This window comes from Heterodontus francisci, chromosome 8, assembly GCF_036365525.1.
Source record: "Heterodontus francisci isolate sHetFra1 chromosome 8, sHetFra1.hap1, whole genome shotgun sequence".
NCBI classification, from domain to species: domain Eukaryota; kingdom Metazoa; phylum Chordata; class Chondrichthyes; order Heterodontiformes; family Heterodontidae; genus Heterodontus; species Heterodontus francisci.
The window spans coordinates 116225278-116242836 of record NC_090378.1 but is presented as its reverse complement, the minus strand read 5'-3'; the positions used below and the strand labels follow the sequence as shown (position 1 = coordinate 116242836).

General features: G+C 45.5%; 1 protein-coding gene across 1 annotated transcript in view; it reads left to right on the top strand.

Annotated features, from left to right (window-relative positions):
* The window catches only part of LOC137373241 (rab GTPase-activating protein 1-like), a 556698-nt gene that overhangs the window by 220931 nt on the left and 318208 nt on the right, over nt 1-17559 (top strand). The window contains exons 12-13 of the mRNA XM_068038091.1: nt 4291-4384; nt 12462-12612. Coding sequence (XP_067894192.1) covers nt 4291-4384; nt 12462-12612 — 245 coding nt within the window. The remainder of the gene's footprint in view (nt 1-4290; nt 4385-12461; nt 12613-17559) is intronic.

Here is a 17559-nt window from a genome sequence, read left to right as displayed (position 1 = left end):
TGTGGCCGAAGTCCATCTAAGTTTACCAGCATGCAGCAAATCTGATGCTTTTCACCCATTGATAGATTTTGTAGCACCTTTCACAAACTCAGGAACTCCTAAAGTTCTTTACAGATAATGAAGAACTATTGAAGTGTAGACGCTGTTGTAATGGACATGCAGCAGCTAATTTTGCACACAGAAAGTTCCCACAGATAGCAATGAGGTAACGGCCAGATTATCTCTGTTTGGTAATAAAAACAAAACTGCTGGAAATACCAGATTTGGCAGCATCTGTGAAGAGGGAAACAGAGTTAATGTTTTAGGTCAATGTACAAGGGATGAAAATAAAATAAAATAGATATCAACTCCCCTGAAGCGAGAGGAAATGTCATGCATATCTCCTGCACAAGGACTACTCTCCCAGTTGTATAATTGTTTCAAGAATTTCTCAGACTTTTCTTTGCTGGAAGCAAATAGCCACAGCCATGAGATGTGTGAAGAGGGAGCAAGAAATACAGAAAAAGATACACTGAAGGAGAAAAATAAATGAAGTTAGTGATAAAGTTGAGGAAGAACCATATATTAATGCCAATGGATTGTACTTTTTTGTTATAAAAGCACCATATACAGATTCTCCTTGTTTAACAAGAGCAGTGATTACAGATACAGCACACGTACAGATTCTGATTGATTTTAGCCATGTTAACAGTTTCAGAGAAAATTGTCTTCTCAGGTTTTGTGAAAACCTCACACCTAGGATTTATGTGGCAATGACAGCTCTGCAATACAATGGAAACTGTTAATGTAATTGTATCTCAATTTTCACTCCTCTATTTATAAATATGTTTCCATCTGTGTTCAAAACCGAAAAATAGAACATTGCAGAACAACCTTCTTGCTTTGCTCGTCTGCACTAGAATGCTGACTGCACAAAAGTCTTTGTGCTATTGTTGCTCCTTCAGACCAGATTTGTACCTTGCATTTGGGTACTGGGAGTGAAGCACAAATCTGGGAGGAGACGTGGCACAGTGGTAATGTCACTGGACTAGTAATCTAGAGGCCCAGGCTAAATGCCATGGCAGCTGGTAGAATTTAAATTCAATTAATTAATTTTTAAAAATCGGGAATTGAAGGCTAGTCTCGGTAATGGTGTAATAAAACTGTCATCAAAAGTCAACATGGGTTTTCAAAAGGGAAATCGTGCTTGACAAATCTACTAGAATTTTTTGAGGATGTAACTAGTAGAATAGATAAGGGAGAACCAGTGGATGTGGTGTATTTGGATTTTCAGAAGGCTTTCGCTAAGGTCCCACATAAGAGATTAGCGTGCAGAATTAAAACACATGGGGTTGGGGGTAAGGTAATATTTAAAGAGCGTGTGCATGAATTACAACAATTATTCATTCCTGTCTGACGCAAAAATAAAACCAGAAAGGTGGCTCAACTGTGACTTACAAAAGAAATTATGGATAGTATTAGATCCAAAGAGGAGGCATATAAAATTGTCAGAAAAAGCAGCAAGTCTGAGGATTGGGAGCAGTTTAGAATTTAGGTGAGGAGAAATTTCTTCACTCAGAGGGTGGTGGAATTCTGTACCGCAGAAGGCAGTGGAGGCCAAGTCATTAACTATCTTCAAGAAGGGCATAGATATATTTCTTAATGCCAAAGGGATCAAGGGATATGGGGAGAAAGTAGGAACAGGGTACTGAGTGAATAAAAAAAAGACCAGTGAATGAGCAGCACAAAGCAGCGAGTGTAAAGCAGCAAGTGGACAGTGGAAAGCAGTAATCAATATATTCCTCTACTTGCTGTAAACATTGAGTTTAAAACATAAACGTTTTGTGTTGCAGAACAATTTAGAGCCTGAGAACTGACCAAACTCTTCTACAAGTCAGCATGACACCTGAAGCATAGGGCTCTCTCCTTTGAAATTATTCCTTTTAAGTTATATGGAAACAAAAAGACAATAAGTGTCTACATCTCTCCTGATTACATTAGACCAATAACCATCCATAGAAGGCTCTAACTCTCAAAAATATTGTATACTGTCACCAATGGCAAGGATTATTGCATGTGATGTCTCTGGCCACTTTAGACCATTTGGACTTTGGGTTACCTGTTGTGCTTGCCTCAGAAATTTGCACCATGTTTAGTCTTCCGGCTAATGACTTTTCTTTTGAGGAATACTATGTGACCTTAGCTGCTCCTCTTATGTTATAAAATAATAGTTAAAAATTCAACAAAGGCGAAAATAGATTTTTGTCATAGTAACTTTAAGATCAATATAAAAATACCTTAATTGAGAAGTGTTGGATGTGAGAATTATTCATTTTGGATTAAAGGAGGGTGAGTATTACTCTGAGCGTTATGAATGCTGCTGGTTAGTTTCAAATTTCGGCGTAGATGTAACACTTGTCCACGGGGAACTGTCTATAGTTTTGCATATTTACCTCATAATTGATTTTAAAATTTGGCCAAGTTCATAGAATCATATAGCACAGAACGAGGCCATTCGGCCTATTGCATCCTCTTTGATCGAGCAATGCAATTAGTCCCACTCCCCTACCCTTTCCCTAGAGCCCTGCGAACTTCCCTCTTCAAGTATTTATCCAGTTCCATTTTGAATGTTACGATTGAATCTGCTTCCACCACCACCCTTTCAGGCAGAGCATTCCAGATCTCAACAGCTTGCTATGTAAAAAAAAGAAGTTTCCTTATTTCACCTCTGGGTCCTTTGCCAATCACTTCAAATATGTTGTCTTCTGCCCTGCTGGCACTGAAACAGTTTCTCCTTATTCACTCTATCAAAGCCTTTCATGATTTTGAACAGCTCTATCAAATCTCCTCTTAACTTTCGCTGCTCTAGGGAGAAGAACCCCAGTTTCTCCATGCTCTCCACATAACTGAAGCTCCGCATCCCAGATACCATTCTAGTACATCTCCTCTGCACCCTCAACACCAACAACAACTTGTATTTTTACAGCACCTTTAATCAGTAAACTGGCTGAAGGCATTGTAGGAGCATTCCCAAACAAAATTTGACACTGAGCCACATAAGGAGATATTAGGGCCAGAATTCTGACCAAAATCTTGGACAAAAAAGTAGGTTTTAAGGAGTGTCTTAAAGGAGGAGAGAGAGATTTAGGGAGGGAATCCAGGAGCTTAGGGCCCAGACAGCTGAAGTTACAGCCACCAGTGTTGGAGTGATTAAAATCGGAGCTGCATAAGAGGTGAGAATTGCAGGAGCACAGATATCTTGGCGAGTTGTAGGGCTGGAGGAGATTACAGAGATAGGGATGGATGAGGCCGGGGGGGGGATTTGAAAACTCTCCAAGACCTTGATATCCTTCCTAAAATATATAGTGCGCAGAATTTAACACAATACTCCAGCTGTGCTTATCAGTGAGTTAGAAAGGTCTAACTTCCTTGTTTTTGTGCTCTATGCCTCTGTTAATAAAAGCAAGGATCCCGTGTGCTGTTTTACCAGCGTTCTCAACTTGTCCTGCACCTTCAAAGACTTGTGCACATAGCTGCCCGGTCTCTCTGTTCCTGCATCCCCTTTAAAATTGTCGCATTTAGTTTATATTGCCTCCTCTATCCTACCAAAATAAATCACTTCACACATCTCATTTCATGGGGACAGAAGATCAGGGGGCAGGAGGTGGTGGTAGCGGAAGGAACAGTCCCGGGCACTTGGGTAAGATGTAACGATCCAGACGCCGGGGTGGGGGGGGGGGGGAGGGGTTGGTGGGGCAGGTTGCAGGGAAGGCCCAAGCTTCCCTTGTGGAGCATTCCTGCTCGTCTTGGCCCTGTAGGGAAAATTTAAACAATAACTTTGAAATTACTCTAGGGTTTTAACTTCTCTTGTGCTGTGTCACCTACTGGGAAAACGACAACAGTTGCCACAGTCAGACCACCAATTAGAATAGCAACCAGGCCGCAACTACCTAATCTGTTTATTTAAAGAATGATTCGGGTGGGTGTGCTTTCTGTTTGCTCAGCAGGTTAGAATTTGACCTGAGTGGAGGGGGATGTGAATAAGACTCCCAGCCGATTTTAACTGCCTGCTCGGTTTGCAAAAGGCTGACAAGGTTAAAATCACCCCTACTGTGTCAGCTACAAAAAAGAAAAGTTTTATTGAAGAAAATCTGCGTAATTAGTGTGCAGTAACAACATTACCAAATATAGAAGCCATCAAATCTGATACTTCTGGCATCCTCTGTGATTCCACAGAATCCTTGGTTTAAAAATCTACGATCTGTTTAATGATATACAGCTGAGCAAGCCTCTCTTTCTGCTGTCTTGCAGACAGTGATAATGAACTGTCGAGTGGCACTGGGGACGTATCCAAGGACTGCCCTGAGAAGATCCTGGAATCGTGGGGAGAATTGCTGCACAGATGGTGAGTACCATAATTATCCACAAGGAAGCAAATCTGCATTCTACTGCAGGATGCATTTATTGTTTGTTGACAAGCCAATATGTTTCTTTTTACTGATCTATGTTGTCGTTGGTAAAGCTAATGGTTGGGGGAATAAAATGATGTATTAAGTTCCAGTGGTGTCACCATCTGGTGTGGCTGCTCCCTGACGAGCCCTTGAGTCCCAGCTCTCTTTCGTTTGCTTTCTCTTTATCTCAAATGCTCTCCCTCTCGTGCTCCTTCCCTTGATCTCTTTTACTTCCTGTCTTGCTTTCTCGCTCTTTTCCTCTACTCTTTCCTCCCCCCCCACCCCTCGCTTTCCCGCCCTCACCCATGTTCTCTCCCTCATGGTCTCTGCGTGCACACTCCCTCTGCACACTACAGCTCGCGCACACCCCGTGGTCCATCCCTGCTGTAACACCCCATTATCTCCATCGCCGCTCGTTCACCCTCCCCCTATGCTATTCCACCCCTGCACTCTTCCCTGCCACGCTCTCCCTATATGTGCTCTGTCCCGTCGTGCTCTTCACCACCCTTGCTCTCCCACCCTCGGTCGCCCCTCTTCACTCACCCCACTTTGCTTTCCCCCCCCCCCCATTGCATTCCTGCCTCCCCCATGTTTGCACTGCCCTCGCGCTAATTCACCCTTTCGTGCTCGCTCACACTCTCCTTTCATTCTCTCCCTTCCCCTTTTGTACCCTCTCATCCCAATTCCTCCTCTCTCTCCACCTCAGGCACGCTCTCCCCTGCTCTCTCTCTCCCTTGTGCATGTGTGCTCTCATTTGTGCTCTCGCTCTCCCCTTTGCGCTCGCTCTCCCCATTGCGCTCGCTCTACCCATTGCGCTCGCTCTACCCATTGCGCTCGCTTTCCCCTTGGTGCTCGCTCTCTCCCATTGGCGTTCGCTCTCTCCCATTGGTGTTCGCTCTCTCCCATTGGCGCTCGTTCTCTCCCATTGGTGCTCGCTCTCTCCCATTGGCATTCGCTCTCTCCCATTGGCGCTCGCTCTCTCCCATTGGCGCTCGCTCTCTCCCCTTGGCACTCGCTCTCCTCCTTGCGCACTCTTCTCCTTGCGCACTCTTCTCCTTGCGCACTCTTCTCCTTGCGCTCTCTCCTTCTCGTGCTCTCTCCGCCCCGCTTTCTCTCTCCTCCCCGCTTTCCCTCTCCTTTGCGTGCGCATCTCTCTTTCTCGCGTGTCTCTCTCGCGTGCTCTTTCTCTTTCTCGCACGCTCTCTTTCTTTCTCTCTTTCTTTCTCTCTTTCTTTCTCTCGTGTTTTCTCTGTTTCTTGCGTGCTCTCTCTTTCTCGTGCGCTTTCTCTCTCTCTCGCGCCCCCTCTCCCCTTCATGCCCCCTCTCCCTTTCGCGTCCCTGCACTCTTTCCTTCACACATGCTTTCCTTCATGCTTTGTCTTGTTCACTGTCTCCCTTGTACACACTTTCTCTCTCCCTTGCCCGCGCTCTCCCTCATCCTCACTCCTAATGCTTTAACTCCCTCCTCTTCATGCTCTCTCTCTCCTTCACGACCTCTCGCTCTCTCTTTCCCTCCCTCACTCTGCTGCTGCTTTAAATCCAAAGATTGTGAAGTATACCTTTCCCCAAATATCGAACACTTTGAGTTCAGAAATGCAGAGCCGTAAAAAAAAATTGTCAGCTTTTAACAAATAGCTCAGCTGCTGCCTGTGGCATCATGCCATTGATCGCAGTGCAACAATACCCGTTAGACCGAGACCCTGAGAAATCAACATTGCAAAAATCCTCAAGGAGGCTTTTCAGACAGGAGGAGAATTATTCTCAGCAATATCGGAGATTTCTGGTGGTATCCCGTGCCTTGAGAATTAAAAGGTGTGTTCCTGGTATGTTAGAAGGGTTATATGGAAGCTGCTGTAATTTTTCTGGGCTTTCCCTAAGATTGAAATGTGCTAATTTTTCATTCTTAGAGGCACTAAATCAATGTCAGATGTTGCTCTTCATCTATACTCCAGCTACTGCATTAAAGAGATTTTTTTCGCAGAGGAGCGTGCCCTTCTTGCCTGTGCTGAATTAAGATTCCTAATACAATAAGTTGGGAGGGGAAGTGAAGAGGAAAATAAGACTGGCAAAGAGCGAATATGAGAATAGGATGGCAGTAACGTAAAAGGGAAGCCCAAAATCTTCTACCAGCGTGTAAATATTAAGCGTGTAGTAAGAGGGAGGGTAGGGCCTATTGGAACAAAGAGGGTGATATATTCTTAGAGACACAGGGCAAAGGTAGCGTACTTAATGGGTACTTTGTATCGGTGTTTACTAAGGAAGAGAATGTTGACAAAGTATCTGTAGAAGTGGAGCTGATAGAGGGAATCGATTAGCTGAAAATTGATAAGCAGAATGTACTGGAAAGGCTGGCTATGCTTGGAGTGGTTTAATTGCCTGGTCTGGATGGCTTGCATCTCACCCTGCTAAAGGAAGTGGGAGTGGAGATACTGGAAGGGTTTTCCATAATCTTCCAATCTTCCTTAGATATTGGAGAGTGACAAATGTGACACCCTTGTTCAAGGGAGGGTGTAAAGACATTCCTGGTAACTGCAGGCTGGTCAGTTTAACATCAGTGGTGGTTAAGGTTTTAGAAACTATAATCAGGGAAAGAACAACAGGCACTTGGAGAGGTTTGAGTTAATTAAGGAGAGCCAGCATGGATTTGTAAAAAGCAGATCATGCTTGACTAATCTAATTGAATTTTTTGATGAAGTAACAGAGAAGGTTGCTGAAAGGAACACAGTGGATGTTGTCCAGATGGATTTGAAGAACGTGTTTGACAAAATACCACATAAAAGGCTGGTTAACAAAATTGAGGCTCTTGGAATAGGAGGGTCAACATCCAATTGGATAAAAAATTGACTTAAGGACAGAAAACAGTGAGTCGTGCTAAATGGATATTTTTCAGATTGGAGGATGGTAGACAGTGTTGTTCCTCAAGGGTCAGTGCAAGCAGCACTGCTTTTTTTTAAACATATATAAATTAATTGGATATTGGAATACAGAGGTGTCAACCTGGTGACTACTTGCATGCCAAACAGCATAAGCAGCATGCGATAGACAGAGCTAAGCGATCCCACAACCAACGGATAAGCTCTAAGCACTGCAGTCGTGCTACATCCAGTCATGAATGGTGGTGGACAATGAAACAACTAACAGGAGGAGGTGGCTCCACAAATATCCCCATCCTCAATGATGGGGGAATGCAGCACATTAGTGCAAAAGATAAGGCTGAAGCATTTGCAACAATCTTCAGCCAGAAGTGCCGAGTTGATGATCCATCTCGGCCTCCTCCTGAAGTGCCCAGCATCGCAGATGCCAGTCTTCAGCCAATTCAATTCACCCTGTGTGATGTCAAGAAACGACTGAAGGCACTGGATACTGTAAAGGCTATGGGCCCTGACAATATTCCGGCAATAGTACTGAAGACCTGTGCTCCAGAACTTGCCGCGCCCCTAGCCAAGCTGTTCCAGTACAGCTACAACACTGGCATCTACCTGGCAATGTGGAAAATTGCCCAGGTATGTCCTGTACACGAAAAGTAGGACAGATCCAACCCGGCCAATTACCGCCCCATCAGTCTACTCTCGAACATCAGTAAAGTGATGGAAGATGCCATTGACAGTGCTATCAAGCGGCACTTGCTCAGCAATAACCTGCTCAGTGATGCTCAATTTGGGTTCTGCCAGGGCCACTTAGCTCCTGACCTCATTACAACCTTGGTTCAAACATGGACAAAAGAGCTTAACTCAAGAGGTGAGGTGAGAGTGACTGCCTTTGACATAAAGGCAGCATTTGACCGAGTCTGGCATCAACCGTGGCAAAACTGGAGTCAGTGGAAATTGGGGGAAAACTCTTCGCAGGTTGGAATTGTCCCTAGCACAAAGAAAGATGGTTGTGGTTATTAGAGGTCGATCATCTCAGCTCCAGGACATCACTGCAGGAGTTCCTCAGGGTAGTGTCCTTGGCCCAACCATCTTCAGCTGCTTCATCAATGACCTTCCTTTAATCATAAAATCAGAAGTAGGGATGTTCGCTGATGATTGCACAATGTTCAATAGCATTCACGACTCCTGAGATACTGAAGCAGTCCGTGTAGAAATACAGCAAGATCCAGGCTTGGGCTGATAAGTGGCAAGTAACATTCGCGGCACACAAGTGCTAGGCAATGACCATCTCGAACAAGAGAGAATCTAACCATCTTCCTTTGACATTCAATGGCATTACGATCACTGAATCCCCCACTATCAACATCCTGGGGGGGGGTTACCATTGACCAGAAACTGAACTGGAGTAGCCAAATAAATACCGTAGCTACAAGAGCAGGTCAGAAGCTCGGAATCCTGTGGCGAGTAACTCACCTCTTGACTCCCCAAAGCCTGTGCACTGAGGGGACGACTGAACCAGATCACATAATCCAATCGCAATACTTTGCACTTGCCTGGATGTGTGCAGCTTCAACAACACTCAAGAAGCTCAACACCATCCAGGACAAAGCAGCCTGCTTGATTGGCACCCCATCCACAAACATTCACACCCTTCACCACCGATGCACAGTGGCAGCAGTGTATACCATCAACAAGATGCGCTGCAGCAACGCACCAAGGCTCCTTTGACTGCACCTTCCAAACCTACAACCTCCACAACCTAGAAAGACAAGGGCAGCAGATGCATGGGAACACCACCACCTGCAAGTTCCCCTCCAAGCCACACACCATCCTGACTTGGAACTATATTGCTGTACCTTCACTGTCGCTGGGTCAAAATCAAAGAACAAAGAACAAAGAAAATTACAGCACAGGAACAGGCCCTTCGGCCCTCCAAGCCTACGCTGATCCAAATCCTCTATCTAAACCTGTCGCCTATTTTCTAAGGGTCTGTATCTCTTTACTTCCTGCCCATTCATGTATCTGTCTAGATACATCTTAAAAGACGCTATCGTGCCCGCGTCTACCACCTCCGCTGGCAATGTGTTCCATGCACCCACCACCCTCTGCGTAAAGAAATTTCCACGCATATCCCCCCTAAACTTTTCCCCTTTCACTTTGAACTCGTGTCCCCTTGTAATTGAATACCCCACTCTGGGAAAAAGCTTCTTGCTATCCACCCTGTCTATACCTGTCAAAAATCCTGGAACTCCCTTCCTAACAGCACCATGGGTGTACCTACCCCACATGGACTGCAGCGGTTCAAGAAGGCAGCTCACCACCACCTTCTCATGGACTATTAGGAATGGGCAATAAATGCTGGCATGGCCAGCGACGTCCACATCCCATGAAATGAATTAAAAAAAATTCAAAATTTGTTGATGACACCAAACTTGGAGGTGCGACAAACAGCGAAGATGGTGCAAATCTACTGCAACAGAACATTGAGAGGTTAGCAAAATGGGCAGACATGTGGCAGGTGGAATTTAATACAAAGAAGTGTGAGGTGATATATTTTGGCAGATGGATAGGGAGAGGCAATGTTCTAAAAAGTGCACAGGGATAGAGGAACCTTGAAGGTGGCCGGGCATCCTTCTTGTTTGGCAGAGCCTCGGGATTGAGGATGACTTGCTTCCACTCCGGTTCAGGGGGTTCTGAGCTGGCTGATAAGTCCAATGCATGATATGCAGACCCTGCCGCAAGAGGAGCAAGTGGTGCTTGAAGGATCAGGAAGATGAGCAGTTTGGAGATTTGTGTGCTTCCTCCGATGCTTCGACTTCGCCTCCCCATGTTTCCGACGAAGTCCCTCCAGGTGTATGATGCCTTCCCGAATGAGCTTTCGCTTTGAGGATGTCTCTAAAGTGTTTCTGCAGATCTCCTGGGAGTCTGCTGCTGTGACCAAGTTCTGAGTAGAACAGCTGCTTTCGGAGTCTGGTGTGAGGCATGTGAGCAACATGTCTTATTCAGTGGAGCTGGTTTTGGGTGAGTGCCTTGATGCTGGGCAGGTTGGCTTGGGAGAGGACGCTGCTTTTTGACTACCTTTCCTGCTACTGGGTTTGGCAGATCTGGCAGAGGCACTTCTGGTGGTACTTCAGTGTTTTGAGGTGCCTACTGTTGGTTGTCCAAGTCTCCAAAGCATGTCAGAGCGCAGGGATCAATGCTGCCTGGTAAACCATGATCTTAGTCTCGGGTTTGAGATCCTGATCCTCAAGGACTCTTTTCCTCAGTAGGCTGAAGGCTGAGCTGGCTCACTGGGGGCGATGATGAACCTTGTCGTCTATGCCTTCGTCGAGAGGAGGCTCCCAAGATATGAAAAATGGTCCACATTTTCGAGGACCTCACCATTGATCTCGATTGATTGGGTGGGGGGGGGAGATGTTGTGTTGTGGGAGCTGGTTGGAAGCGGGCCTTTGTTTTCTGAATGTTTAGTAAAAGACCCATTTTCTCATATCTTCGGAGAAGAGTCGACAGTGATCTGGAGCTCAGTTTCAGAGTGAGCGCATACGCAAGTGTCAACTGCATACTGAAGCTCGATGACTGAGGTTGGAGTGAATTTGGTTTTGGATTGCAGGTGGTGTAGGTTGAACAGATCTGTTCAGTAGGTTATCTCCACACCTGTCGCTAGTTTGCTGGAGGTGAGGTGTAGTGTTGCATCGAGGAAAATTGAGAAAGATAGTTGATGCGATGTAATGTGTTGCAGAGGGACCTTGAGGTCCATGTCAACAGATCCTTGAAGGTGGCAGGACATATTGAGAGAATAGTAAAGCATATGGTATCTTGGGCTTCATAAACTGAGGTATTGAATACAAAAGTAGGAAAGTTATGCTGAACCTTTAAAAAGCTCTGGTTAGGCCACAACTGGAGTATTGCATCCAGTTCTGACTACCACACTTTAGGAAGGATGTGAGGGTCCTTGAGAGGTTGCAGAGGAGATTTACCAGAATAGTTCCAGGGATGGGGCATTTTGGCTACAAGGTTAGATTGATGAAGCTGGGGTTCATCTCCTTGGATCAGAGGAGATTGAGGGGAGATTTGATAGAGGTGTACAAGATTATGACAGATTTAGATAAGATAGACAAAGAGAAGCTGTTCTCATTAGCTGATGGTACAAGGACCGGGGGACACAGATGAAGGCTTTGGGCAGGAGATGCAGTGGAGTGTGAGGAAGATCTATTTTTATGCAGCGAATGGAATTTGTTGCCCATGCGGGTGGTGGAAGCAGAGATGATGAATAATGTCAAAAGGAAATTGGATGGGCACTTGTGGGGAAATAAACTTACAGGGCTACAGGGATAGAGTGGGGGAATGGGGCTGACTGGATTGCTCTGTAGAGAGCCAGCAAGAACTCAGTGGGTCGAATGGCCTCTTTCTGTGTCATAAGAACTCTATGACTCCTTACAGGAGTTATTTTATATATTCGCATCTTTCCTGCTTTCTCCCCAAGCTAACCTCATCTTGCTGCACCCCCCCCCCCCCCCCCCCCCCCGTAGCACTCTTGCCTCTGAGTCAGAAGGTCCTGGATTCAAGACCCAAGAGCCAATGCAGAGGCTTGAGCTAGCATGTCAGTGCATTACTGAGGGAGTTCTGCATTGCTGGAGGTGTTGTCTTTTGAATGAGTTGTTAAACCAAGGTCTCGTCTGCCTTCGCAGGTGAACGTGAAAAATCCTATGGCATTATTTGAATAGGAGCAGTGGAGTTTTCTCAGTGTCCTGGCCAATATTTAGCCCTCAACTTCGAATGTTGCTGTGGGATCTTTTATGCCCACCTGAAAGGGCAGACAAAGCTTCTTTCATTGCCTCACTGAAAAGACGGCTTCTCTAATTGTGCAACACTCCTTCAGTACTGCCTGGATCATGCGCTCAAATCTCTGGAGTGGGGCTCAAACCCACAGCTTCGTGAGCTGGAGGCGAGAGTGCTGCCCACTGAGCTATGGTTAAACACCATGTAGCAGTCTCAGCTCAGGGGGCGGGTCATGAAGAATCAGAGTGGGTTAAAAAGGGTACAGCAAGAGGGGGGTTATGAGCAAGGCATTGCCAGATCAACCCATGTATTGTTGCTTTATTAAGTCTGAGCAGTAACGTTATGTTCTGTGTATGTCTGTTAACTGAGTCTCTTCCCTCAGGCACAGCAATTTGGCTGTGAGGCCCAAGGGGCTGCATGTCCTCGTCAGAAATGGTGTTCCAGAAGCACTCAGAGCAGAGGTTTGGCAATTGTTGTCGGGTTGCCATGACAATCAAGCGATGCTGGAAAAGTACAGAATCCTGATCACCAAGGTAGGGTACTGCTAAGTTTGATGTCATCGTTGGAGGTAAAAGAGGGATGTCTCTATTGATTGAAGTTCCAGAGTGCCATTGTGCTGTGCTCATGCGTGTGAAGCTTGTTCTGCTGTGCTTATGCATGTGAAACCTGTTGTGTTTTGGTCACACGTGTGAAGCCCGTTGTGCTGTACTCATGCTTGTGAAGCCTGTTGTGCTGCGCTCACACGTGTGAAGCCTATTGTACTGTCTTCACACATGCAAAGCCCAGTGCGCTGTCTTCACGTGTGTGAAGCCCATTGCACTGTGTTCACACATGTGAAGTCGATTATACTGTGTTGACACGTGTGAAACCGATTGTACTGTGTTCACACGTCTCAGTCCATTGAACTGTGTTCACCCATGTGAAGCCGATTGTACTGTGTTTACACGTGTGAAGCCGATTGTACTGTGTTCACGTGTGTGAAGCCGATTGTACTGTGTTCATGCGTGTGAAGCTTGTTCTACTGTGTTCAGGTGTGTGAAATCCATTGTACTGTGATCATGTTCACAGATGCACCGTGAACTTGATTTGAAATGAGCACAACTTGGGTTGGACACCTTTACTATTTCTGTACTCTCCAGCCCTCCATTTTCCACGCATTCGCTTTCACAAATGGAAAATGCACAGGAGTTGACGCTGTCCAGGCACGCAGTACTGAGCAGAGGTGTCTGCCGTGGGTTATACCCTGCTCAGGTGCTGAGCGGGCAGCAAGTGATTTTGTTTGAGCAATGTGAAGTTAGCGAGGAACTGGAGACCTTTTTTTCTGCTTGATTTGATTTGTTCAGAATGGATCTAAATATGGAGCTCTTGTCACTACAGCTGCTTACAAGCCTCAATTACTCAATTAGTGGCAACAAAAAAAAACATTGCTTTCACCAATCTGCTGGCCTCTTGCAGCTGTCCTGTTCTCCACTGTGCTAATGACCAGCACAGAGTTTGTGCAGACTGGCAAATGTGCAGATGGAGGCATTTCTCATGGATGGACACTGTACACTGAAGTTATTTAAAGCAATTGTTCCTAACGCAAGGGAACAGAAGATGAACTGTATTGATACTTCACTTGTTTAACGGGACAGTGTTTGTTCAGGGAGGGCTATTCAGGGCTACCACAAACAAATTTAAACGTGGACAGTGTTTGATGTGGACACCGTTTGAGTTTAAAACATCTTACTTAGTAAAGTAAGATTGAAGTGTGAGGAATTAAGTGGGATGAGCCCATTTCTGTATTTGATGGCGTGGGTGTACATGCGAGTGGGCTTGTCGACCGTGTGAGGTGGGCTTGCACTGGGCCTGTAACATTGGTGGTGCGTGTGTGCTTGGCTGTGTGGCATCCTCGTGTTGCTGTGAGGCTGTTCCAGCATTGGCTGGGTGGCAATGGTGGTGGCTCTGTCCCCAGAGTGTGTTGACTGTGTTCCTGGAGACGTACCTGCTCTGCTGTGATGGTGATATTGAGGGTCTGCCTCCCTATCTTTCGCTCCTTTCTTAGCTTTGCGATTTCTGGGCTTTGTTTTGTCCTGGACCTGACTGTGGGGCACAGGATGGGAAGGTGGGGATCTGAAGCAGAATGCAAGGACAAGTCCTCAGTGTTGCTGAGTTGTGGAGATGATACTGTTGATTGCCTTGGATGGGGTGCAATCTATCAGCTAACTGGTGCAAGGGATAATCTGGCCCTTGTGGCCAAGTCGGTCTTGCAACCCCTTTCCCATGGCAATTTGATGTGACAGGCTGCAAGTCATTCAGTGACTCTGCCCATCAAAATGATTGGGTTGAATGTGTTTTAATGTCCCTTTGGTGAACACTTTCCTTTATCCTCCACAAGTTAATTGACAGGTAACATGTGAGGAGGATATGCTTACAGGGAGGGTATTCCTGTGTGTACTGGGTTCAACTGATCCTGCACCAACCCTTAAGCTCATTTCCCCAGAGCTGTCTTTGTTTCATTTCTACACTCATCGTGACACTGATGCTAACAGCAGTCTCAGAGACATAAAACTACAGGCTATTTTTCTTTGTTAATAAACACATTTGCAAGCTCCATTATGCACCTACTGTTTCTGTGCCATTCAGAATTATTTTTGTAATCAGTCTGCTCTCCTTTTCATTCCATTAATCAGTACTTAAGTAATGTGGGGACTGAGCCTAGATATTTGTCTTTTTTCTATTCTTTCATGGGATGTGGGGGTCGCTGACTAGGCCAGTATTTATTGTCCATCCCTAATTGCCCATGAGCAGGTGGTGGTGGTGAGCTGCCTTCTTGAACCGCTGCAGTCCATGTGGGGTAGGTGCACCCACAGTGCTGTTCGGAAGGGAGTTCCAGGATTTTGACCCAGCGACAGTGAAGGAACGGCGATATAGTTCCAAGTCAGGATGGTGTGTGACTTGGAGGGGAACTTGCAGGTGGTGGTGTTCCCATGCATCTGCTGCCCATGTCCTTCTAGGTGGTAGAGGTTGCGGATTTGGAAGGTGCTGTCTAAGGAGCCTTGGTGAGTTGCTGCCACTGTGCATCAGTGGTGGAGGGAGTGAATGTTGAACGTGGTGGAGGGGGTGCCAAACAAGCAGGCTGCTTTGTCCTGGTTGGTGTTGAGTTTCTTGAGTGTTGTTGGAGCTGCACCCATTCAGACAAGTGGAGAGTATTCCATCACACTCCTGACCTGTGCCTTGTAGATGGTGGACAGGCTTTGAGGAGTCAGGAGGTGTGTTACTCACCGCAGGGTTCCTAGCCTTTGACTTGCTCTTGTAGCTACAGTATTTATATGGTTACTTCAGTTCAGTTTCTGGTCAATGGTAACCCCCAGGATGTTGATAGTGGCAGATTCAGCGATGGTAATGTCTGTGTTAATGGGATCTGTTTCAGTACACCTTTATTTCTGTATCTGCATTTGGCTTTGAGGACTGAGTCGGGAGACAGTTGCCTGTTGTGTAGTCGCATCAGGCCCACATGTGCAATGTATTAACTTCCCAAACACAGTGGTGGTATTCCAGCTTGAGACTGTCAAATCCTCTCAGGTTTGGGGATTTACTCACAACTTTAGGCTTTAGATGCTTGTCTAGTTGTTGAGTTTGGGTATTCTGTTTTGCAGGAGAGACTTTACAATGTAGCTTCTGCAAGTATATGACTGAACATTAAGCTCCAGCTCCATTGTCTAATGATATCTGTGTGATGTGTGTTTATTCATTTAAGTCTTAAATACGTTTTTGTGTGGTTTTGTCATTGAGCAGTAAATATCATTATAATGAACATTGTTCAACATGCAACTGTGGAAAGGATTTAGATCTGCTTCAGATAATCTGGTCATTATCACATTGCTGTTTTGGAACATAGGAACAGGAAATAGGAGCAGGAATAGGCCATTCGGCCCCTCGAGCCTGCTCCGCCATTCAACTAGATCATGGCTCAACACCGTTTTCCCGCACTCTCCCCATATCCTTTAATATCTTTAATATCTAGAAATCTAATGATCTGTGTCTTGAACATACTCAGTGACTGAGCCTCCATAACCCTCTCGGATAGAGAATTCCTAAGATTCACCACCCTCTGAGTGAAGACATTCCTCCTCATCTCAGTCCTAAATGACCTACCTCTTATTCTGAGACTGTGTCCCCTGGTTCTAGACACCCCCCAGGCAGGGGAATCATCCTTCCTGCATTGACCTTATTGAGTCCTGTAAGCTTTTAGTATGCTTCAATGAGATCACCCCTCATTCTTCTAAACTCTAGAGCATTATAGGCCCAATCTCCTCAATCTCTCCTCATAGGGCAGTCCCACTATCCCAGGAATTAGTCTGGTGAACCTTCATTGCACTCCCCTTTATGGCAAGTATATCCTTCCTTAGGTAAGGAGACCAAAACTGTACACAATACTCCAGGTGCGGTCTCACCAAGGCTCTAATACAATTGCAGCAAGACTTCTTTACTCCTGTACTCAAATCCTCTTGCAATAAAGGCCAACAACTATTTGCCTTTCTAATTGCTTGCTGCACCTGCATGTTAGCTTTCAGTGACTTATGAACAAGGACACCCAGGTCCCTTTGGACATAAACACTTCCAATCTGTCACCATTTAAGAAATACTCTGCATTTATGTTCTTCCTAGCAAAGTGGATAACTTCACATTTTTCCACATTACATCATCTGCTATGTTCTTGCCCACTCACTTAGTCTGTCTAACTCTCCATGAAGCCTCTTTGCATCCTCCTCACAACTCACAATCTCACCTGTTGGATGATCGCTTTGCGGAACACCTCCACTCAGTCCGAAAGCATGACTCCGGTTGCTGGCCATTTCAACACTCCCCCCTGCTCTCATCCCCACATCCTTGTCCTGGGATTGCTGCAGTGTTCCAGTGAACATCAACGCAAGCTCGAGGAACAGCAGCTCATTTACCGATTAGGCACACTACAGCCTGCCGGACTGAACATTGAGTTCAATAATTTCAGAGCATGACAGGCCCCCCTTTTTATTTTTAGTTATCTTTTCTTTTTTCTTTTTTATTCATTTTATTTTAGTTTGTTTAGTTTGTTTCTACTGTGCCTACCCACTTTTTCATGTTTGTGCTTGGGGCCAGGGCTGTTCATTTTTCTGTCAGTTGACACCCTATCTGTACTAATGCTTTGTCTTTCACCCCACCATTAACATACCCTTTTCCTTTGCTCCATGACCTTCTGGTCAGCTATTCTGTGACCTTGTCCTATCTACACCTCTTTTGTTATCTCTTGCCCCACCCTCGCTTTACTTGCTTATAACCTTTTACATTTCTAATATTTGTCAGTTCTGAAGAAGGGTCACTGACCTGAAATGTTAACTCTGCTTCTGTCTCCACAGAAGCTGCCAGACCTGCTGAGTATTTCCAGCATTTCTTGTTTTTATTTCAGATTTTCAGCATCTGCAGTATTTTGCTTTTATCTCACCTAGTTTTGTGTCATC